Source organism: Hemitrygon akajei, chromosome 2 (genome assembly GCF_048418815.1).
Source record: "Hemitrygon akajei chromosome 2, sHemAka1.3, whole genome shotgun sequence".
Taxonomy (NCBI): Eukaryota; Metazoa; Chordata; class Chondrichthyes; order Myliobatiformes; family Dasyatidae; genus Hemitrygon; species Hemitrygon akajei.
Window position 1 is genome coordinate 128,383,476 of NC_133125.1, and position 25,382 is coordinate 128,408,857.

The 25,382-nt window shown below is 39.9% G+C and overlaps 1 protein-coding gene across 2 annotated transcripts in view; it reads right to left on the reverse strand.

The window, feature by feature from the left end:
• Window positions 1-25,382, reverse strand: part of slain1a (SLAIN motif family, member 1a) — a 146,161-nt gene that overhangs the window by 45,429 nt on the left and 75,350 nt on the right. The window contains exons 3-4 of one of the 2 annotated variants that reach the window (XM_073027596.1): window positions 15,948-16,097; window positions 10,432-10,581 (exon numbers count right to left, since the gene is read on the reverse strand). In XM_073027596.1, the coding sequence (XP_072883697.1) occupies window positions 10,432-10,581; window positions 15,948-16,097 (300 nt within the window). The remainder of the gene's footprint in view (window positions 1-10,431; window positions 10,582-15,947; window positions 16,098-25,382) is intronic. The other variant, XM_073027604.1, reaches the window with a different exon arrangement.

Consider the following 25,382-nt stretch of genomic DNA (forward strand, 5'->3'; position numbering starts at 1 on the left):
AAAAGGAGCAGAAGAATCTTCTAAAGCAGCCTGTTATGTACTGTATGTAATGCATTTGGAGATAGTCTGTGACACAGCTTTTTTCTGCTACTACCATCTATTCATACTACACATGTACGAGTTTCAGGACATGGGTGTGTGCTTTACAGCAGGCGAACAATATCCAATGTTTGCTTACATCACATGCACAATGACATTATTACCTTATTTGATCATTACATCAATTGAAAACATGATGCATGTATTGTGCACAAGTATGTAAATGAGAAATCACTAGTTCAACCTGCTACTTGGCTTTCACGCGCACTTGACCCTTTTTAATTGCATTTGGGTCTGTAGTATTACTTCATGATCAGACAAGCATCCTGATTCCACTCTCTGTAAGTGCATCTCCTCCAGAAATTAGTTTTGTATCCATTTCTGGAAGGAATTTGTTATCATATATTTCTTTAACATTCATGTTTATATAGTATGCATCTCTCACTGTAACTGTTCAGTCAATATGAATACTTCTGACAAGGTGCAAAGATACAGTTTAGAAGTGCACACTTTTAACCTTAACCAATCCCCTACTCATGCTCAACAGTCTTAATACTCCCACTTTCTCATGTTACTCCAATGGCTTCTATTTTCCTCTTCCCAATGAGTTATTGCAACATAAATCAAAATTTTGCTTTTGTTTCTAGAATAGTGCATACATTCTCTCTTCTAAGCAGGCCATTAAACTCAATCACATTCAAAATCTGCAATGCATCAACAGCTCTGTACAATATTTGAACAAGATGTTAGCTGACTCATGATTATGTTGGAGTTACCCTGGAAAGACATCCATAACCTGTCACCAATTTATCAGCTACACCTCATGGTGTAATAATCAATTTCACCTCATAAAATTCCCATTGTTGTGCATGATCCTATCTAAACTTCCATACATTTACGTTGAATATCAAAGGAATAGAAGATCACCAGAGCTGATGCACGATCTTGACTCGAAACATCAGTCATTGCATTGCCTTCACAAATGCTGCTCAAGTCACTGAGTCCTTCCAGCAACTTGTATTTTGCTCCAGGCTACAGTATCTGGAGTCGCTCCAGTAAATAATCAATGATGTTTGCTCAAAAAACAACATGGACTCCAAAACTGTACATCAGCCACTGTCATGTTTGTGAGGGCTTTTGATCATTCTGATATCATTACTAAGTTGTCAAAATCTTTAATAATAACTAGCAAAGATACTTTTTGGCAATTACTTTCATGTTTCAAATGCTACCAAGTTCTGGGGGGACATTAACAAAGATCCATCTTCTCAGAACACTGGGAGGATATTTCGATGACTTCACTTCAGAAATCCTTGATCAGTGAACAATTTGAATCTGCTCATTTAAAATGATTGCATATTCACCTTTGGGCACTTATCTGAACTGGTCCAATCATTAAGCATTCACAAATCAAGTCCATAGTATCTTTAAGGAGCAAAGCCATTAAGGACCCCATCACCCAGGTCATGCTTTGTTCTCATTGCTACCATCAGAAAGGAGGTACAGAAGCCTAAAGTCACACACTCAATGATTCAGGAACAGCTTCTTTCCCTCTGACATTTGATTTCTGAATGGACATTTAACCCATGAACATTACCTCACTACTTTTTTCATTTCTATTTTTGCACTACTTCAGATTCAGTTTATTGTCATTTAGAAACCACAAATGCAATGCAGCTAAAAAATGAGACAACGTTCCTCCAGAATTATATAACTAAAGCATATGACAAAACAGACTACACTAGAAAATCCACATAATGTTTGGCAATCCCCAATCCAGAGTCCGGAGAGGCTGCTGCGTATTAATATCGCACTACCGTCTTAGCGCGTTCCCTGGAAAGGAGCTCCAAATCCACCAAACAAGACCAAAAACTAAAGCTACAAGACCTGCACAAAACCACATAGTTACAACGTATAGTTACAACAGTGCAAACAATAGCATAATTGATTAAAAAAAACAGACTATGGGCACAGTACAGTAAAAATAGTCCAAAGATGTTAAAGCACTATAAGTTCAAAAGAGATCACCACACAGTTTCCACAAGTCCCCAGGGTCCCGACAGACTCGCTATCCCACGCCGGTGGCAGAAGGGAATGCCCCCGCTATGGACTTCCACGGCGCCACCCGACTCAGCCTCGCAGATGCAGCACACACCGAAAGCGACCTGACCGCAGTGGATTCTGAGCCCGTCGAACCTCCGAGCCGACGACCATCCCCTCCGGCACAGCTTCTCCGAGCACCATCTTCTGCTGAGCGTATTAAGACGGCCCCACCAACGGCCATCGGCAACGCGACCCCGAGGACTGGGGGCCTGTTCTTCTCAGCAGAGACCCGGACCTCACAGCAGCAGCAGCAATGAAGAAGGTCTCCCTGGAGATTTCCCGATGTTCCTCCGTGCTCCCACGTCCATTTTCAATCGATTATGATTGCGCACAGCACCCCACTTCACAAATAACAGATAATCAGCTCCGGAGTGGCCGCTGCAATCTGTGTCGCGCCGCCATCTTGGAAAAAGAATCTTATTTAATTTAACTATTTATATTATATATTATTTATATAAAATAAATATACACACACTGTAATTCACGTTTTTTTCTATTATGATATATTGCATTGTACTGCTGCCACAAAGACAACAAATTTCTCAGCCTATGCTGGCGATATTAAACCTGATCTGATTCTGACTTCAGAAGCATGTCTTGATATGTCATCTCAGTGGCTTCTGCAACTGCACTTGGAAAGTCATCTCATCGAAATGTCAGATAAAATTCATGTTCTCACTACATCTTTGGGATGTAGGTTGGATGAAACATCTCGAATTACAATTGTTTGCAAGATTGATCTCAACATGCAGGAGTATTGATATACTCATACTTCTCTGTAGACTAGAAGCTGCCATGAATGAAATCATCAATGTTGAATAGCTTATGATCCAGGACTGAAATGAAAGCCCTTCCCAATATGATGTCATGTCTCTTTTGCACTAAGGTGTTGTTTTGTGATTTGTTTTCTCTCTCTCTCTCTCTCTCTCTCTCTCTCTCTCTCTCTCTCTCTCTTTATGCATAATTTGAAGTCTGTGTGTTTCTGCAACTGCATGTCTGTGATGCTGCTGCAAGCAAGTTATTCTCTGTACCTGTAAGTTCATTGTTCTTGTGCACATGAAAATAAACTCATGTTAACTTCATTTGAGGAATTTCTTCAGACCAAGAACTAATGGTAGCACCTTTTCTACTCTCTGTGCATAATTTCATTCACTTTCAAGGTACATTGGCTCCTCTTGGCTAAGATTCATGAAAACAGCACATGCTCTATTTTGGCGAATTGCACTCACACTTCAATGTAATCTTCCAATCACAATCTACTAGTAACCTTTGGTTATTAAGCTCTGTTTTTTGTAAGCTGTATGCTCTCGATTAATCTTCATTCCATGTTCAAGCTTCACTTTGTTATATCAACTGCTGCAGTAGTGTTGACACTCAATAAGAATACTAAACTATGCCCAAGAAAAAATTCTGAGCTCTGCTCCATCTTGCTTCTGATGGGTTATAAACCATTGCTGTTCACCACCAGTCCAAGATAAACATATCATCCAGCTGTCTACGATACACATCCTGACAATTTGTCATTTGAATACCTCTTCTATAAGGAGATGGATTTTGTCCCAGGTGCTAAAACAAGCTCATCCTGGTTAGATAAGCAATAGACTATGCTTTACGGAATCTTGTCCATTATCAACTGTAAAATCTTCAGTGACAACTTAACTCCATAAAGCAATTTGGTACAGATCATTCTGTCTATTTGTAGTGAGGCAAGGTTGATTCTCTTTTCGGTGAGCAAACAAATAAATTGGATCCTGGGGCCAATTCAATGTAAATAAATTAAGGGATCAAAGTAAAGTGTGTTGATTTGCTTTATACACTGCACTAGCAAACCGACTCGTCAGTTTTGGATATGAGCACTCAATCTGGATTGCCCGGTTATTTTAAGCTGATATTGCAACAGCACATTCTTCTTCAAACTCCCTATCTTTTTCCTGCATGTCTTCTAACTTGTCAAGGTATACAGTGGGCAACAGATTTAAAATGGATGTTTGGCTTGTGGCTAGTAATTTTCAGTATGAAACCGTTAATGGTTTCTCATATTGCTTGTTGGGTAAGAGGTACGAGGAGGCCATTCTGTCCACTGAATTTATGCTAGCTCCCAATAAAGCAATGTAATCAGTGCTGCTCCCCTCTCCTTATTTCACTGTAGTCCTGCAACTTATTCCCTCACTCACAAATCCCTTTGATTCCTTTGCCACTTCCCTACACTAATGAGAAATTTAAAGTTTCTAATTACTTGCCAGCACATCATTGGGATTAGCATCCAGTCTAGACCCACGAGGTCACTGCGTGCAGGTGCAAATTACATGCAGACAGCATCTGAGATCAGCATTGAACCCAGTCCCTGGAGCAGTGAAGCAGCAGTGCTAACTGTTACTATTGTCACCCAAGGTAAACTTGCAGTATCCACATGGGGGCTAAACATGCTTTTCCAATTCACCTTTGGTCTCCCTAGTGCTGCAAGTTACTTGGAATTCTAATCATTAGTCAGTATAATCAGACAATGTACTGTATTCATCCTAAAACTTCACCGTTTCACTAGCATTCGTATTGAGGACATCAGTACTTTCTTTTAACAATAAATGACCGAATTCCCCCGGTAGGGATTTTTGCTCAAAACACAACAATCTGTGATTGCTTCAATATTTATTTCAACTGCTTGGTCATTTACTCCTTATGTGCGTTTTGAAAGCTCGATGCTTCCTGCCACTTCTGGAAATAGTCAGTGTGTAAGTCAGGTCTATTGGAATCTGATTTCGTTTGACGTACTGAAGGGGAAATCTCTTTCTGGTTATGGGCTCCCATTGGTTGCAAAAATCTGGTTAGTTGCTATGAGTTTCAATTTACGTGCCATTAATCAATTACCTTAATAACACATGCAATAACTTGTTTCATCGAAGGAACAGGTCTGTGGTGAGTAACTCCCATTGCATCTGGAGCAAGAACTTACATCACATGCATTCAATGGAGGTGACCTTGCTTCTGAGGGGAGTTTTCACTGTTACCTTCTGACATTTAATTACCATCTTACTTATGTTTGATGATGGCTGAATTTCCTGGACAATGAATGAAAATTGCACTACTGAAAGCTCGGTCAAATGCCAGTCTTCCACATGTTTAATAAATTGTACTGAATCCAAAGCTTGGATAAACCTCTTAATGCAACCAAACAAATACTAGCCTTGTCTTTCACTAACATTATGTCATTTGCATTCATTTATTCTACATACAGACATACTATTTAACTCAACATACATAAAATGCTGGAGGAACTCAGCAAGTCAGGCATCTGTGGAAATTTTCGAACAGTCGTCATTTCGGACTGAGACCTTTTTTCAGGTCCGAAAAGGAAGGAGGAAGACACCAAAATAAAAAGGTGGGGGGGGGTGGTGGGGAAGGAGATTAGCTAGAAGGTGATAGGTGAAATGAGGTGGGTGGGAATGATAAAGGGCTGGAGAGGAAGAGATCTGATAGGAGAGAAGGGTGGACCATAAGAGAAAGGGGAGGAGGTGGGAAACCAGGGGGAAGTGAGAGGCCAGAATGGGGAATAGAACAGGGAAGGGGAAAAGTTTTTTTAACCCAAAGGAGAAATCGATATTCAAACCATCAAGTTGGAGGCTACCCAGGCAGAAAATAAGGTGTTGCCAATCCACCCTGAGGGTGACCTCATCTTGGCACAAGAGGAGACCATGGACCTACATGTGGGGACTGGAATGGGAATTAAAATGTTTGGCCAAACTCACAGTAAACATCAGCAAGTTGATCCTTATCACATTGTTGTTTAGAGAACTTGCTCTGTGCAAGTTATACTGTACTTTGACGACTTCAAATGCACTTCATTATCTGCGAAGCTTCTTGCAATACCCGAAGGTCAGAATGATACTTTTCAGAAATAATATTTATTAAAAGATCAAGCAAAATAATCAATAATAAAATAGCTCCTTTAAAATTGTTCATTTGAATAAATCTGTAATCAATATATCAATACTAATACTATTTGCAGTATTAGAAGAGAGTGAACTACATAGTTATTTACAAAACTAATATTTGAGAACTGAAAACAATGTGACTAATTAACATACCATATTCAAAAACAGCCTGTCAGCATTAAAATCTTTTTTGAGGTCAACATTTCATCCAGCCATGAAACTCTCTTTTAGTAAGAGATCTACTCTGAGGGATTTTAAATTATGATAAATTCCCATTAGATCACTATAAATAGAAATATAGTCTCAGAAACAGATATCTCATTGATCACATAATCAGGTCTATACCAAGCACTGGAGAAAATTATAAATAGCTCATAGGAATGAACAATAAAACATTACATTACTCTGAAGGTATTCATCTATAAGAATTACAGCACAGCCGCAAACACAACAGATTCTGCAGATGCTGGAAATTCAGAGCAACACATACAAAATGCTGGAGGAACTCAGCAGGTCAGACAGCATCTACAGAAATCAATAAACAGTTGACATTTTAGGCCGAGACCCTTCTTCAGGACTGGAAAGGAAGGAGGAAGATGCCATAATAAAAAGGTGGTGGGAGGGAAAGGAGGATAGCTAGAAGGTGATAGGTGAAGCCAGGCGGGTGGGAAAGGTCAAGGGCTGGAGGAGAAAGAATCTGATAGGAGAGCAGAGTGGAGCATGGAGAGGATGAGGGGATCCCAGAAGAAGTGATAGGCAGTTGAGAAGAAGAGGTAAGAGGACAGAGTGGAGAATAGAAGAAGAGAGAAGGAGGAGGATTTTTTTTACCGGAAGGAAATATTGATGTCCACGCCATCAGGTGCTTTTTTGACAGAATATGAGGATTGGCCCTGAAAATGGCCTCATTGTGGCAAAAGAGGAAGCCATTGACCAACCTGTCAGGATGGGAATATGGATAGGAATTAAAATGGTTGGCCACTGGGCAACTCCACTTTTGACATGTGGAGTGGAGGTGCTCGACAAAGTGGTCTGCCAAGTTAATCAGGTCTCACCAATGTAGAGGAGGCCACATCGGGAGCACCATATACAAGTGATGACCAGAACAAACTCGTACGTGAAGTGTTGCCTCACCAGGAAGGACTGTTTGGGACCCTAAACAAGGGTAAGGGAGGAGGTAAATGTGCAAGTGTAGCAGATCTACTGCTTGCATGGGTATGTGCCAGGAGGGAGATTAGTGGAGATGAACAAATGGGCAAGGGAATCACTAGTGAGCAATCCCAGCTGAAAGCAGAGAGTGAGGGTGACGTAAAGATGTGTTTGGTGGTAGGATCCTGTTGAAGATGACAGAAGCTGTGGAGGATAATGCGTTGGTTGCAGATGCTCATGGGGTGGTAGAAAAGGATAAGGGGAACTCTTTATCACTGTTATGGCGGGCAGAGAAAATGTCGTGAGACTCTCTGACGGTGGCGTCTGAAAAGAGGATGCTGTCCAAGTTGCATGCCATCTTGGACAATGACTCCCATCCACTCCATAATGTACTGGTTAGGCACAGGAGTACATTCAGCCAGAGACTCATTCCACCGAGATGTAACACTGAGCATCATAGGAAGTCATTCCTACCTGTGGCCATCAAACTTTACAACTCCTCCCTCAAAGTGTCAGACACCCTGTTCCAATAGGCTGGTCCTGGACTTATTTCCACTTGGCATGATTAACTTATTATTATTTAATTATTTATGGTTTTATATTGCTATATTTCTTTACTATTCTTGGTTGGTGCAGCTGTAATGAAACCCAATTTCCCTCGGGATCAGTAAAATATCTCTGTCTGTCATACTCCTGGTAATTCAACATTACTTTTTATGTGATGAACTTGAAAGAGGCAGTAATTCAAAATAAGTATGGTAAACAAGATGGTTCAATTGGGGTTTAGTGCTAAATTAAGTCATCAGCTAATTTGAATTGTCACTTGGAATTAAGAGTAGATTGCACATCACAAATGCCTAATTAAATGAAAATTAACACATTATTCTAATTAGTTCAGCAGTGTTACCTGGAGTTGTGATCACTCCAGCATGCCAGTGTTAGCTCTGGCTCAACTGTTAGCACACTCACCTCTGAGTCAGGAGGTGTTGGGTTCAAGTCTGACTTCAGAGTTGGTCTGTAGCAACCTAGACCTTGGCAGGCTTGTACAGTGCTAAGGTCTTGTCTTCGGCTACAAACTTTGTTAAGCCCTCGACCACTCCTTTAGGAGGATGTGAAAGATCTAGCGCTCTTTTGAAAAGTGTGCCCACTATTTATTCCTCTAATTTCTTCAAGTTAACAGTAATAAGAAATGAGTTATTTAATTGGTACCATGTTACTGATAGTGGGAGTCAGCTTTACTAAAATTAGTTGCTGTGCTCTTCATTGACCTGAAACATAACCTTTTTAACTTTTTTTCCACTGGTGCTACTGAGTATTTCCACATTCGCTGTTTTCGCTTCTGATAGTTTAATGACTGTACACTAAAAATGGCCTGAGAGCAATTCAGGAATTCACAAGAACCATCTGTCCCAGAGGGTGGATGGAATCTGGAACGCACTGCCTGGTGAGTTACATCAGATGTTGAACAGCACAGCGCAGGAACAGGCTCTTCAGTCTATAACATCTGCACCAAATACAATGCCAAATTAAACTGATTCTCTACCTCCTCTACTTGATCCATATGCTTCTATTTCCAGTCTATTCAACTGTCCGTCTAACAGCCTCTTAAATGCCATTTTCGTATCTGCTCATAACCTTACAAAGTTCTCTCAGGTCTCCCCTCAGCTTCCAGCCCTCCAGAGGAAACAACCCAAGTTTGTCAAGAGTTTAAGGTTAATTGTCATTCAACCATACACATGTATACAGCTAAATGAAACAGAGTTCTTGCAGGGCCAATGGTCAGAACACAGTACATACTGTCACACGCAGCATATATAGTTGTGATAGCACATGCAGTCACGCAAAATATTAGCACAAGTCCCTGGATGGCATGACCTGAAGGCTGATGGGACATGGGATGTTGTCCTGAGCCCCATTTCTGCAAAACAGGTATGCAGCAGTTCCTCATCTCACACTGATACAAGGGGTAGTTGAAGCAGAGAGTCTCACAATGTTTATTAAATTTCTACAGTACTTCTATGAACAAAAGAGGCTCTAGACAAGTACAGGTAAATTGGATCTGTTTAGATAGGTACTTGATAGTTAGCATGATCATTTGGGTCAAATGGCCTGTTTCTGTGCAGTGTGATACCATGGAGATCCAGCCTTGCCTCATCCCATGAAAAAAATTTGAAAAAATAAAACATGACAAATTTCAGAAAGTAAGTTCAAGATTTTAAGAAAAAAGCAATTTAAGAAATTGATCAGTGCATCAATGACTTCTTCACTTTATCTCCTCCTTATTTGCTAACTTGAACTTGAGTGTTTTCAGCATTATCTGTCAGTATTTCAAGCATTTTATTGATTGTAAAGTAATTTGAGTTGTACCTTATACTGCAAGCAGGAAAAGAAATTATGATTGTTAGAGTTTAGGATGTCTTTTAGGTTTAGGACATATAACAAAATATTGTCTTCAACGACCAACCTTCAGATTCGAATATGCATTGAAGATTAAATTTAAAATGCAGCCCGGAACAGTAAAATGAAGACCAAACAGTCCAAGAAACAAGCACTTAACTTACTGTCTACATATTTATGAATCCAACCAGCATCCCACTGCATGGGATACAACAGTAATTAACACTTATTTTGGGTGTGATGCTGGGAAGATGCAGACATTTGAAACTGTTACATGTGTGGTTCAAAGAAAGCATGTAAATGTGGACTTATTTGAATTGTCCTGAACTTCCTTTGACCTTTAGCACATAAAACATTGTATAGCGTTGGGTCAAGCAGACCTTGCTTCAAAAGTGTCTCTCTCTCTCTCTCGATTCCAAAGGCTGTCAGATTATTTGTGATATTTTGTCGTATAAAGAGACTACTTCATATCTACCAGTACTTACTTCCAGTGACTTCATTGACACAACAACAATGATGCAAGAATAATTGAGAGTTGTATTTTCATCTGACCAAATTCACCCAGAGATATTCAAGACAGAGTTTCATAGTAAATATTGTCGACTGTCTTCCATGATGAGCTGTATTGAACAACTTGTGCATCGGAAATCCATTATGGTTGCTCAGCCATGACTTGACTTCTCAAAAGGGGTCAAGTTTCAACCAAAGAGAAATATCTGAACTACCGTACCTGCTAAAGCTGCGAACACACTTTGACACAGAATAAATGCTTGCTAAATTATTGCCCTATATTACTATCAGCTTATAGCACACTTACTTTCCTCTTGTAGTCTTGCCATTATTTGGACATCGGTCAAGTCCTGTAGTTTGTAACCCATGGAGATAGACTCATCATCCAGCTCAGAAGTGCTCAGTTCACTGTCGATTGACGACTGTGGGCTGAGTGGAAGATTTCTACTTGCATAACCTGTGAACACGTGTAAGCAAAGGCAAGTGTTAGAATTTTATGGGGGTTTAAACATTTTAATTAACTAAAAAAAGTGCACCAACATTTGCTTCTCAATCCCTTTCTAAGACTGACTCAAAAAAGGATAAATCAGGCAATAAAAATTAGAAGTTCACACTCAGAAAATCAGTTGAAGTGTTCAGGTCCAAAGGGAACTGGATAATTACCCCTGCTTTCATGCTATGGATTATGGAACTTGATTAAAATCTGCTTCTCTGTTTCCTCAGGATAACAGATCTTTCCAGTTTTACAGACCCTGCCTATGAACAGTTGATTTCGCGGATGTTATTCATCTATTTAGTGATACAGCGCAGAGTAGGCACTTCTGTCCCTTTGAGCACACCGCCTCAGCAACTCCTCAACCCTAATTAACCCTAGCCTAATCATGGGACAATTTACAATGACCAATTAAGCTACACAGTATGCCATTGGATTGTGGGCAGAAACTGGAGCACCCAGGGAAAACACACACACATTCCACAGAGAGGATGTACAGAAAGTCTTTACAGAATGGTGTCGGAGTTAAAAGAATGGTTGAAAGTCCTTACAGAATGGTGTCGGAAAGCCCCAAGACGTAATAGCATCACAACAACCGCGGCGCTACTGTGGTGCCCTGCATACATGTCTTGTGTAATTTAATGAATTCAACTCATTGCAGTTCCTTTGCTGTTGACTAATAACAAACAGAAAACTATAGTGGCCTGGTTGTCACAAACAATATTACAAATGAAGTAAACCCAGTGAAGGCGGCAAGAAACACTGCCCTTTTTGACCTTCACTTACTATCGTCTAATGGTTGGAACAAAACTGCATCAACATATAGTTGGTTGTAAGTTTGAAGTTTTAATTATAAGCATGGGGTTGCAGTAAAACACAACAGTATAAATTCAGCTCCACATTTGTAACTTGTACTCAAAATGCCACTAGGATAAAAAGTTTCCTAAAACATGCTTTCTTGGTTTTTAAACTCCACCACTCTTAAAAATGAAGTTAGCAAGAACACAAACTCACAGAAGCCAGGCTAGCACTTCTTGTGTTAAAAGCCAAGTAAAATCTAGATGGCCAATAAAAATAAATGTGCATGTATTGGACATAAGGAGTGAAGTTCTGCACATGCATGAGACTACCAGAGAGAATTCCCTCCTGGCAAGAGAATTACAAACAAAAGGTATGGAATAAGACAACTATTAACTTCATATTGTTCACCAGAGCTTAAAATGATTTGATAGCTATTGAAACTTGATAACACAATAAGGTTATTTTGAATGAGAAATGTATATCAAAGTAAATACTAACATATTTTATAAAATGCAAAATAAAACCCACTTTTCATTCATGTTCAGGCTCAACGAGATAAATCGAAAATTTTAATAAGGTTTACACTGCATTCCTCTGATTTAGGAAAAGGATTACAGATATAAAACAGATGGGTTAACGTACCAAAACAATAAAATACCACTCAAATCTGCTAAATGTTCATCCCTCAGTTCTGAAAAAGTGTTCACTTTGTCTCTTAAAATAAGCAGAACTTCCAGGTACTTCAACATTGAAGAAAAAGCCAAGCAAATTTACATTTCACTATGAAAGCCAATATGATGTGTGTAGGGTTGGGGGGATGGGGGGAAATGTTTGATGCATGTAAGAAGTTGAAAGGAAAACCAAAGTAATCACATTATTAAAGTGCACGGAGCAACCTCCATCCTTGGGGGTGAGTGGGGTGGTAGATTTTGCTGCTTTCATTCAGTTGCATATCATTACTTTGCCCAATTTCCTCATCCAAACACGTGAATTTTACTTCCCTGCTAAAGGTGAAAGCCTATGTCTGTGTGAAGGTTAAAAGCAGTTAATATTTTAAGCTGGTCTCGGTGGAATTTAAGTTTGATTCACAAGCAATGCAGAAATCTTTGTTTTGCAACAATTTGTTTAATCAGATAGAAGAAACCAGGAGCTTATTTTGTTTTCTCCTTGACACTCATTTTGATTTCATTTCTGCTTGAGATAATTATTATTGATGACATTATTACTGGTTGAATACAGGCTCACTGCACTGAAGTCTCAACAATACCTGCATAAACATGGGAGACAGATTAATGTACATGCTTCATGAAGCCCCTGCAGGTTTATAGATCAGGAGAAAAATCTATAGTTGGCATTGCGTCTGGTGCAATTCATCCTGACATCTCACCAGGGAAGGAATGCAGTTGTCTAATGGAACAGCCCTTGCTTTGTCAAATTTTCTACATTGGATTATCTCATCACACTGCGGGAGACTTAAACAGAATTCACAGAATATGTTCTGGTTTATTTGAACAGATTTCATGCTATTGACAGATTCTAAAGCTGCTTGAAACAAACTAACCATAGTATGAAGTAACCTACTAATTAATAAACTGATTAACACTGATCAATAAACTTCTGTTGTACTGTTGAACTTTCAAAAAAGTACAGTTCTTCTTTACATTGTGTTTATGCTCACTACTGATCATAGTTGTTGCTTCTCTCAGCAATGGAGTTGCAGAAAGATTTAGCACAGAAACAGGCCCTTTGGCCTACCAAATCCATACTCCCTGTGGCCTATCAAGCACCCACTTACACTGATCCCATTTTCATTCTCCCCACATTTTTATCAAATCACTTGTGATTCTACCTAATAATCTGCACACTAGGGCAATTGATAGTGGGCTGTTAAAACACTAATCATCTTGGAGAACTGGGAGGAAACCAGGGCACTCAGAGTATTGTATTCACTGTTGATCCTTCCGAACACAGTGGACAAAAGTACACTCACTAATACTGGCCATTGGAGGTGCATATCTGTCCATGACCTCTTTACTTCCATCCTAATAACGACTCTCAAGCCGAAACAGCAACTGTTTTTCCACTCCATAATGCAGCCTGACTTGCTGAGTTCCTCTAGCATTTTGTGTGTGTTGCTCAAATATTCTACCCATTAGTTTCGAATGAGTGTTCTGGTTTCCTCTCCCCTTCCACAAAGGTGCAAATTGACTATGATAAACTGCCCTTTAGTGTGATGAGTGGCAAATGGACCAAAGAGGATTTGGTTGACACGTCAGAGAGAATAAATTGTAGGGAATAGATCGAATGGGAATGCACTACTGGGAGCCAGCATTGACCTAATGGGAAAATGACTTCCTCATGTGCAATATGTAGAATAAATCTATCTTATCTCCTAAACCTGTACCTAAAACTGAGTTCATCTTCTATTCCATCCAATGACTAGAAGCCACACACCCGGTGTCTGCAAGGAACACATTACATACAGGGAAGATCAATCTTTTTATCGTGGACTCTACGGGAAACATTCACTGGTAGTGAAATGATCTTGAGATGGTACTATTAAACTCTTCAAAGCAAGGAAGGAAGTGGAGATCTATTAACAGATAAAAGAACACAACTTAAAGCACAATGTTTTATTGGATTGCACCCCGAGTTGGGCAATTAATTTCTGGCACCAATGCTGCTGATGCCACTAGCTGTCTTTGTGGATAAGATGCTGACCCTGTGTTCTGCCGTGCCATAGCAGAGATGGCAGCTCCACTCTAAGCATGAGTCTTCGTGGCCTTGCAGTTTGTTTTGATGGAGGATGGTGAAAGAGCAATACACTGGTGCCAGTTGTTGGGGAAGGAGCCAAAACAGCAGGTATTGGAATATAGAAGTAATATTCAGATGTATAAAGAAATACTGGCTTTACTGATAGCCATCTCAATTTAATCCTGGCGGAAGATCATGAGGTGAAGAGATTTTAATACTGTGGGAGAAAATACTTGCTATGAATTCACAAGGAGCACAGGTGATGGACTTCAACACAGAACAAGGGGACTTGTGATTTCAATGACGCACACAAGGCACACTTTCAAATATGACTTCAAAATGAAACATAAAAGGATTAGTAGTTGCTTGTAGTAAGCACAAAAATAAAACAGAAAACATTTCTTTCCCAAAAAGTCAAAAGTCCTTTGTCAATATCTTGCAGATGGAGAGCCCCATCAGGAGAGTTGTAGGACCCAATACCTCAGGATTTCATGGGAATGTTTGATCACTAGCTGGATCTAACGTTGGTAGGGTAACTTTGAAGACACAAGCATTTAAAGTTCAATGCTCACAAAAATATCTACCGTACTTCAAGTGCAAACATCAGGAAATCCATGAAGGTGGCTGGGTGTGGTATGGGAGTAAAGGATGATGTATTTGTTCCCCTCTGCATTGGATCATCCTTCAGGTTATATTTGGAACTTGGACAAAGATAAATCACCTTTGTCAAGAACTCTGTTCCTCTGTGACAAATCACAAACTGTGGAAACTAAGCCCAATTTCTAAGGCCAGCCCCTTCAAACTTCGTAAGAGCTGTACAGTCTATGCTTTGGCCCTGGACCAACTAGTAAATTATATAAAGGGGTAAACAGCTAGAAAACAATATTCCAATGTAGAGCTCTACCAATAGGAGTCAATAATAATTTTAATAAACAGCAACTATCATCTTTGGTTCAGCTAAAAGTGATTAGGTGTTGCTTCACTCTTGAAATTACTTTTGGAATAATGACAACCTTGAAGTGGTTGTCTGGAAGCTTCTTGTTTTTGCTCTGATACCCCATTGAACATAAATGGATTATTGGAACAATGCATAGGGAAATCTCAGTTGAACAGCTGAGGTTAAATTAAACAAATGCATTGATCTGAATTTCTCCGCATCAATTAATTTTCATGTTCTTACTTTATTTGTTACTTTCCCAGGTCAGGATAAGATGAAGTTTTTAAAGTTCCTAATATTAAAATGAAGTAAATTATGAGTACTGAACTGTGCTTCTGAAATTTGTTTCCAATTCATTGCAATAGAACCAAGTTTCAAAAGAATATTCAATGTGGAGTCATTATAATGTAGCACATTCAGCTCATACAATGGAGCATGAATTTCTACTCCACACTGGAATGTGTTTGGGACATGACCATAATTAAACTACCTTTCCTAGATATTATAGAAACAATAGGGACAACATCTGTATTTAAAGCCAACTGAACATATTTAAGGCCATACTTATAGGGAGCAACTTCTCCTTGGAAAGAATCTTTGAAATTAAGACATTAAATTTTCAGCATCATTTATGGCACATGAATTTTTCTTGAAGCTCGATTTAACTTTGTTCCTTTATTGTTATAGAAGTCTCAGTCTAAAGAGATGAGATGATTACCCAGGTTTTCCTTCATGGAATTATACTGTATTAGGCTGTGCATGCAGTTAGCAATACATATGCAAAGCTCACATTAAGAGAAACAAAACATATTAAAGCTGTTCCAGTGTTATACTCTACCTGTTCTTTCAGGGATTAGTAATTGTTTAGTAACAGGTTTGTAGAGGCTTTGAGAACTAAACCCATTGGTATATGGACTATACCCTGCAAACGGACTACATGGAAGGCCAGAAGAATAAGAACTCGAAAAGAGACTTTTCCATCGATTGGCTTTTGAGGGAAAGAAAGCAAAGACACAGAATTAGATTTGACAAAACTCCACTGAAGTGCATAAACTAAAAGAAGATTTTAAAAAAACACATAAATTACAACATAGATGTATGTCATGCAGCAATGCAGTCAATAGTAATAGCCAACTCTAATCACATGATTTAAGATCTAGAGGAGAATGTTTGCTCAAGAAATATACAAGTCAGTTAAAGATTTCACAAAACTTAAAGTTCAGTTTTGCAATCAACATGCTAGTCTAAATCTTCATTCTGTCTATAAAAGACAAAATATATTCATTGCTTATTTTCTAACCATGTCCCCTAAATTTCTACAGATATATTGTTGAAAATATCTTGATTGGCTGCACCATGATCTGATTCGGCAAGTCAAATGTACAAAAATACAAGTATCTGTGAGACTAGTGGACTCTGCCCAATAGATCATGGGCTCATCCCTTCCCTCCATCAATAGTATCTACAGGAGGCAATGTCTAAAGAAGGCAATATCCATCGTCAACTATCCACAATATCCAGACCATGCCAAGTTCTCATAGCTAATATCAGCCAGGAGGTACAGAAGCTTAAAGTCTGACACAACCAGGTTCAAGAACAACTACTTCTCTTCAACCATTCAGTTCTTGAACAAATTGGCACAACTCCAATCACTACTATCTCAGTATAGGAACACTATCTCCACTTTGACCACTTTGCACTAATATAGACTTCATGTTTCTTTTAAATTCCATTTGCGTTCTTTATGTAAAAAATGTGCATAATTTAGAAACACAAGAGGATCTGCAGATGCTGGAAATATTGGGCAACACGCATAAAATGCTGCAAGAACTCAGGGGGTCAAGTTGCATCTATGGAGGGGAATAAGCAGTCAACGTTTCAGTCCGAGATACTTTGCTTATGTTTTTCTTGTGAATATTGCTCATATGTGCCTATGACACTGCGGGAAATAACCTTTTAATTGCACTTGCGCATATAGCAATAAACTTATAAGTGACAGAAAATCTACAGATGGAAGAAAGGTAAGAAAGCATTGAGGGAATGATTAGCCCATTAGTCGAGAGCAGTTTCTGCTAGTATTAACTATGAATGGTCAAACCAAGACCACGGCACTATCGCTGGCCCTGATCCTTTCCCTACTGAGGCCATACCTCATAGCCGAAGACATCGGAGGATGAAGGTCCCAGGATTTTTTTCCCACTCCCACACCTGGGGTTGCTGTGGTAAGCAAACTGCTCATATCCAAATAGCTGTTTAGTTTAGGATTTATTACCAGAGAAAAATCTGAACTCAAAGCAGAAAATGCTGGAGGTCAGACACCATCTGCGAAAAGCCAAATGGCCTTAATATTTCTAGTTGATGGCATTTCTTTAGATCTTATAAAAGGCCACTGAACCAAGTAGTTGTACCTGTTTCTCTTCCACAGAGGTTGCAGGGTCTGCTGAATATTTCCAGCAATGTCTATTTTTTTAATTTCTTAAAGGAAAAATCTATGAGTAAAGTGAGGCAGGGTGCAGACAGCTTCCGGCTGAAATCAGGCAAGGGTGTACATTAGAAAATAACAAACTGACCCAAACCTGATTAGACCTAACTGTATGTATAGTGCTTAGGACTGATAGCAAAACTGCACCATGTCCTTGGGCTTTTCATCAGGTACAGACTGAACAGGTTTTTAACTTTACATCAAAAGAGATCTCTAGCACAGATTCCTCTACCATCTCCCTCCAGTGTGCTCCAGTTACTGACTTAGTCTGGAAAAGCTGGGTCATCTCAGCGTTGAATACATACATACAACTCCCATTCTGTCTCTATCTCCGCTCTCTTCGATGGGAATAAACTTCCATTCACAGCTATCAGACGTAATCGCAAGTTCTCGCACATCCTCTTCAGGTGGGCATACCAAGCTGCTGGTGAATTTCACCAACCAAATCCCAGCAGATTGTGGTAAGCATCTAATTAAGAGCATTTATTAATTTTTAATCCACAACTGAGGGTTTTACCTGTAATGAAGAATCTCCTGCAAGATTAATTTCCCAAGCTCTGCAACACTGTAAATGCCTAAACGCCACAAACTTTTTTTTTGAAATGCCTTTTAACGGAGATAGAAGAGACTCAGTTGCTGGACTGCAGATCAATATGCAAACCGCAGGAGAAAACTGGCAGGTCAGACAGCATCTACGGAGGGAAAAGACAATCAACGCTTGGGCTGAAACCCCTAATGTTGACTGCCCATATCCCTCCATTGATATTGCCTGACCTGCTGAATTCCTTGAGTGTTTTGTGAATAACCTTTTAATGATAAGCCTTTTAGAATAGTTGCAGTTATTCCTCAAGGAAGATCTTTCCCTCAAGTCATTCTAGGCTCATCAATCAAGTCTGTATGTCTTTTCCATTCTCTAGTCTAAAAGCAAAGCAGACTGAAAAATCAATTAGAATCATGCATATGCAAAGCTTTCTTCAAATTTTCTTTAAAAGTAGCAAAAATTGATTTTTCTGCAACCTCCCTAGTGTTTCATTGAAATATTGAAATACCTTATCTCCCGCCTAGGTAGCCTCCTACCTGTCAGCATGAACATCCAACTCACAGACCTCCGCTGATACCCCTGCCCCCCCTTACCCCATCCCTATCTATTATTTTAGTCTGGTTCTCTTTCTCTCTCTTTTCCCCCCTCACTATAATCTCCCCCCAGCCCTACCTTTCTTTCTCTTTTATTTCCCATAATTCTCCACTTTCCCCCGAGCCCATTTCCCTCTAGCCTATCACTTCCCAGCTCTCTACTTCATCCCTCCCCCCACTTCTTATCCCCTCTCCACCATCCCATGTTACTTCACTCCTGATGAAGGGTTTCGGCCCGAAACGTCGTCACTACCTCCTCCCATAGATGCTGTCTGGCCTGCTGAGTTCTGCCGGCATTTTGTGTTTTTATTTAGTGGGATCTAGTGGGTTTCGACAGAGAAGAAATTGATCAGAGTATAGAAATTATGCAGTCAGGATGAGTATGTGCTGGGCTTTATAAATAGATGCATGTAAAATTAATTGGACATTGATTTATAACAGAATCTATAAGTATAAAAAGCAGTGAAAGCTGCTTCACATAAAACTTCATTCTAAACACGCAACTTGCACCAGACCTCATTGAGAGGTCTCTGATGGGAAGGATGAGCAGCTTTAAATTTCTGGCTTTCAACATCTTGGAGGGTCTCTCCTAGGCCTAACACTTTGATGGAATCATGAAGAAGGCATCCACTTTGTTTGAATTTGAGATTTCATTTGTCACCAAAGAGTCTTGCAAAATTTTATCAATGTATTATATGGAGAACATTCTCACAGAATGCAATGCAGCCTGGTATGGAGGCTCCAATGCACAGGATCACAAGAACCTGCAAAGGGTTGTAGACTTAGCCAAGACCATCACAGGCACAACCCTCCCCACTATCAAGGCAGGGTCTATCATTAAGTCCCTTACCATCTGAAACATGCCCTCTTTTCATTATTACCTTCAGGGTGATCATACCTGACCTGGCGACCCACACTCAATGATTCTTCCCCTCCGCAATCAGATGTCTGAATTGTCCATGAATATTACCTTGTTATTCCTTGATTCTGTACTACTTATTTATTTTATAATTTATACCATTTTTTTTGCCTTTATACTGTACCAAAAAAATCACAACATATCAGACAGTGATAATAAACCTGGTTTATATAAAGCACTGTTTCGGGACACAAGAAATGTGAGTTGAGCCACATACTTTGAGGCTTTCAATCCATAAAAAAAAATATGTTGGAAACATAGAACATAGACATCTACAGCACATTACAGGCCCTTCGGCCCACAATGTTGTGCTGACCATGTAACCTACTCTAGAAACTGCCTAGAATTTCCCTACCGCATAACCCTCTATTTTTCTAAACTCCATGTACCTATCTAAGAGTCTCTTAAAAGACCCTATTGTTTCCGCCTCCACCACAGTCACTGGCAGTGCATTCCACACACCCACCACTCTCTATATATAGAACTTTCCCCTGACATCCCCTCTGTACCCACTTCCAAGCATCTTAAAACAATGCCCCCTCGTGTTAGTCATTTCAGCCCTGGGAAAAGCCTGTGGTTATCCACACAATCAATGATCTTATACACCTCTATCAAGTCACTTCTCATCCTCTGTCACTCCAAAAAAAAAGGCCAAATTCACTCAACCTATTCTCATAAGGTATGCTCTCCAATCCAGGCAACATCCTTGTAAATCTCCTCTGCACCCTTTCTATAGTATCCACATCCTTCCTGAAGTGGGGTGACCAGAAACATGATTAATTACATGTCTGATGTACAAGAATCTACTACTGACCCAAGTATTAAATGATCCAAAAGCAGTGTTCAGATATATAAGCATAATGACTAATGAAACCTGGAAAAAAATCAAAACATCTTAAATGCTTCCTGTATTTAACGGTGTACTTCAACACGACCAATCTGTAATTACATCCTGACTGGTTGTATCATAAAACCAAAGCCTAAGATTTAAAAAACCTACAAAATGTAGTGGATACAGCCTAGTCTGTCACAGGAAAAAATCCCTCCCCATTATTGAGCATATCTACAAGGAGCATTGCCACAAAAAACAACATCCATCGTCAAGGAGCCCCACCATTCAGGGCATACTCTCTTCTTGCAGCTGTGAACAGGAAAGAAAACTACAACACATGCTCTCAATATTATCTATTTATTTGTATTTGCACACTGTGTCCTCTTTCGCACATTAGTTGTTTGTCAGTCTTTGTGATTATTATTTCACTGTTCTACTTTAAATTCCTGCAAAAAAATCAATCCCAGGGTATGGTGACAGTATACATATTTTGATAATAAATTTACTTTGAACTTTGACAAGAGAACTAATCCTTACAAGATAAAATGTAGCCTGATCTACTGTCCAATTCCTCCACAAGATAAGGAGCAGAGATATCAGAGTCTTTCTGTTATGTGTCCCTGCTTCAGAACATAGTATTTAGGGATAACATCTTCCTCTATAGAAAGAAAAGGCCAGAAGGAAAGGATAATGAATGGAGGACTAAAGACGTTATATTCAGTATATGGAACAAGGTAAGATGATCTTGTAATGAAGTCAGAGATTGGCAGGTATGACGTTGTGGGTATAGTTGGAAGCTTGGCATGTAAGAATAGACATTGTATTGAAAGGACAGGCATACAGGCAGAGGGGGAGGTGAAAATGAAATCAAATCCTTAGAAAGAGGTGACATAGGATCAGAAGATGTAGAATCCATGTGGGTTGAATTAAGAAACTGAAAGGGTAAATAAAACCCTGATGGGAGTTAGATACAGGTCTCCAAACAGTGGCCAGGATGTGGGGTACAAGTTACAACAGGAGATAGAAAAGGCATGTCAAAAGGGCAATGTCACAATAGTCATGGATTTCAATGTGCAGGTAGATTGGGAAAATCAGGATAGTGCTGATCCCAAGGGAGAGAATTTGCAGAATATCCGTAAGATAGCTTTTTTAGAACAGCTTGTGGTTGAACCCACTCGGGGAAACGTTATTCAGGATTTGGTGTTGTATAATGAACCAGGTTTGAATAGGAAGCTTATATAAAGGAACACAAAGGAAAGTGAAGTGGTTCATTTTGGTAGGTCAAATATGATGGCAGAATATAGTATTAATGGTAAGACTCTTGGCAGTGTGGAGGATCAGAGGGATCTTAGGGTCCGAGTCCATAGGACGCTCAAAGCAGCTGCGCAGGTTGACTCTGTGGTTAAGAAGGCATACGGTGTATTGGCTTTCATTAATCGTGGAATTGAATTTAGGAGCCGAGATGGAATGTTGCAGCTATATAGGACCCTAGTCAGACCCCACTTGGAGTACTATGCTCAGTTCTGGTCACCTCACCGTAGGAAGGATGTGGAAACTATCGAAAGGGTGCAGAGGAGATTTGCAAGGATGTTGCCTGGATTGGGAAGCATGCCTTATGAGAATATGATGAGCGAACCTGGCCTTTTCTCCTTGGAGCGACGGAAGATGAGAGGTGACCTGATAGAGGTGTATAAGATGATGAGAGGCACTGATCATGTGGATAGTCAGAGGCTTTTTTCCAGGGCTGAAATGATTGCCACAAGAGGACACAGGTTTAAGGTGTTGGGGAGCAGGTACAGAGGAGATGTCAGAGCTATGCAATGGTGGTGGAGGCAGATATGATAGGGTCTTTTAAGAGACTTTTGGATAGGTACATGGAGCTTAGAAAAGTAGAGGGCTATAGGTAAGCCTAGTAATTTCTAAGGTAGGGACATGTTTGGCATGTATTGTACTGTAGGTTTTCTATGTTTCTATGTTTAACACTTAGGAGGCAGTGATCATAATATGATAGAATTCACCCTGAACTTTGAGAAGGAGAAGCTAGAGTCAGATGTATCAGTATTACAGTGGAGTAAAGGGAAATGCAGAGGCATGAAAGAGGAGATGGCCAAAATTGATTGGAAGGGAACACTAGCAGGAATGACAGCAGAGTAGCAAAGCCTGGAATCTCAGGGAGCAATTTGGAAAGAACAGGATAGATATATCCCAAAGAAGAAGCATTCTAAAGGCAGGGAGACCTTACCATGGCTGACAAGGGAAGTCAAACACAACATAAAAGCAAAAGGGAGGGTGGTAAATAGAGCAAAAATTAGTGGCAAATTAGAAGACTGGGGAGCTTTTAAAATCCAACAGAAGGCAACTAAAAGCCATAAGGATAGAAAAGAATAAATATGAAGGCAAGTTGGCCAATAATATCAAAAAGGATACCAAAAGTTTTTTCAGATATTCAGTGCCTTGAAAAAGTATTCAGTCTCCAAAACTGTTTTCACATTCAGACTCTCATTTTCTAAATTTAAAATTTATTGATGTAAGATTTTTTTGAGCTGATCTACAAAACATTTTGCATCTTGTCAACTCAAAAAATTCCAAAACCAGCCAAAATTTACTAAAAATTAAAACCAGAACTATGAGACTTATGAAGTTTCATTCCCTTTGTAATTATTAAGCTAGCTTTACCCTACCAACTCACCCAAGTTGTTGATGTAGAAAATGGGAGTATCACTTGTTTTCAATGAATTCATTAAGAATACTGTAAATAACCCCCTATCTCTGTAAGGTCCAACACACCAAAGCAAAATGAAAACAAAAGAGATTTAAGACAACTCACAGAAATGCTAACAGAGAAACACAAATCTGGGTAAGGGTATAAGACCATCTCAAAGGCACTGAACAAACCTTGGAGCCCAGTGCAGTCCATCATGAAAAAGTGGGAAAAAATATGAAACCACAGCTCACTGCTTGCTCAGACCACCCCTCTAAACTTAGTCACTGGAGAATAATGGCACTTGTAAGAGAGGCTACTTGTGATGCCATCAGTGGATGCAACTGGAGATGAAGTTCATGGCTCTGCAATCTCTATAGCCTTGCACAAAAGGGGTATTTATAGAAGAGTGGCAAGGAAGAAGCCTTGCCTAAAAAAGTCATATCCATTCCTAGAAAGACTTTGCAGAGTGTCTTTTAGAAGATACTGTAAAGATGTGGAAGAAGGTCTTGTGGTCGGATGAACCTAGGTGGAACTTTTTGACCTCAACACTAAGCAGTACATATGATGGAAATCTAATACTGTGCATCAGCTAGATAAAACCATCTCTACTGTAATGTATGGTGGAGGTAGTATCATGCTATGGGGCATCATGCTCAGCAGCAGAGACTGTAAATCTAATCAGGATTGATAGGAAGATAAATGCTGCTAAATACAGAGAGAACCTGGATAAAAACCTGCTGTTCTCTGCCTGAAAGCTTACACTTTCAGCAGGGGAAAGATCCAAAGCACACTGCCAGAGCAACCATGGAGTGGTTTCAAATGAAGAAAATTAATGTCCTTGAGTGGCCCAATCAAAGTCCTGACCTTAACCCAACTGGATTGGAGGCATCAAGTTATGGACCAGGTGCCTGAAGGCTGACCAGGCACTCAGTATTACCTTGATGACATCATTGTTACTAGTGAGGATGACAAGGAACATCTCCACTATCTCAAGTCAGTGCTAAAAATATTTGAGGATTAAAGGCTTGGAGCATTTCATGGCAATTGTGAAATCTTTAAACCAAGCATCACTTACTATGGTCACAGCATTGCCACACAAGTGATTCCAGGAATGAAAGGGTTACCGTAGGAGAAATGTCCGGCAGCTCTTGTGCTGCATTCCCTGGAGTTCAGGAGAATGAGGGGGATCTCATAGAAACATTCAAAATGTTAAAAGGCTTGAACAAGTTAGATATGGCATAGTTATTTCATATGGTAGGGGAGTCTATGACAAGAGGGCACAACTTCAGGATTGAAGGACATCCATTTAGAACAGTTATGGAGAGAAATTACTTTAGTCAGAGGGTGGTAAATCTGTGGAATTTGTTGCCTTGAGCGGCTGTGGAGGCCAAGTCATTGGTTGCATTTAAGGCAGAGATTGACAGGTATCTGATTAGCCAGGATATCAAATGGCATGGGGAGAAGGCAGGGGAGTGGGGATGACTGGAAGAATTGAATCAGTCCATGATAGAATGGTGGAGGAGACTCAATGGGCTGAATGGCCTACTTCTGCTCCTATATCTTATGGGCTTATGGTCTTAAGTATTACACAAATGTGCTGAGAAAATTTAAGTCATGGTAGATGCCCCAAGGCCAAAGGATGTGTTGCAGTTACTGTCCTTTACACAATTTGTTGATTAATATAGTAATATTTTTGTCAAACCTGGCTACTGTGGTCCCGCCCTTGAAATCACTACTACAGATCAGGAAGAAATGGCAATGGACAAAGCAGTGTGAGGTGGCTTTCCAAAAACCTAAGCAAAAGGTGAAACCAGACACTGTACTCACTTACATTATGATCCACATTGTCCAGTGAAGCTTGCCTGTGACACCTCGCCTTTTGCTATAGGTGTAGTTATGTCGTATATTATGAGTGATGGAAGTGAACGCCCCATAGCCTTTGCATCACAATCCCTTACTGCTGCAGAGTAAAGTTATGCACAGATTGACAGAAAGGCCTTGAGTCTGGTTTGGGGTATAAAACTATACTTGTATGAGAGAGAGTACTGTTATGACCTCAGCCCCCTCCTTTGTGAGAATCGCAAGAGCCCTAGTCAAGGGGGGGTCAACTGACCCAAAAGGGGGAGAAACGTGCTGAATAGACACAGGAAATGGGAGAGAGAGAGGGAGACGTGCGGAAGACCACGTTCTCCCGAGAAGCAG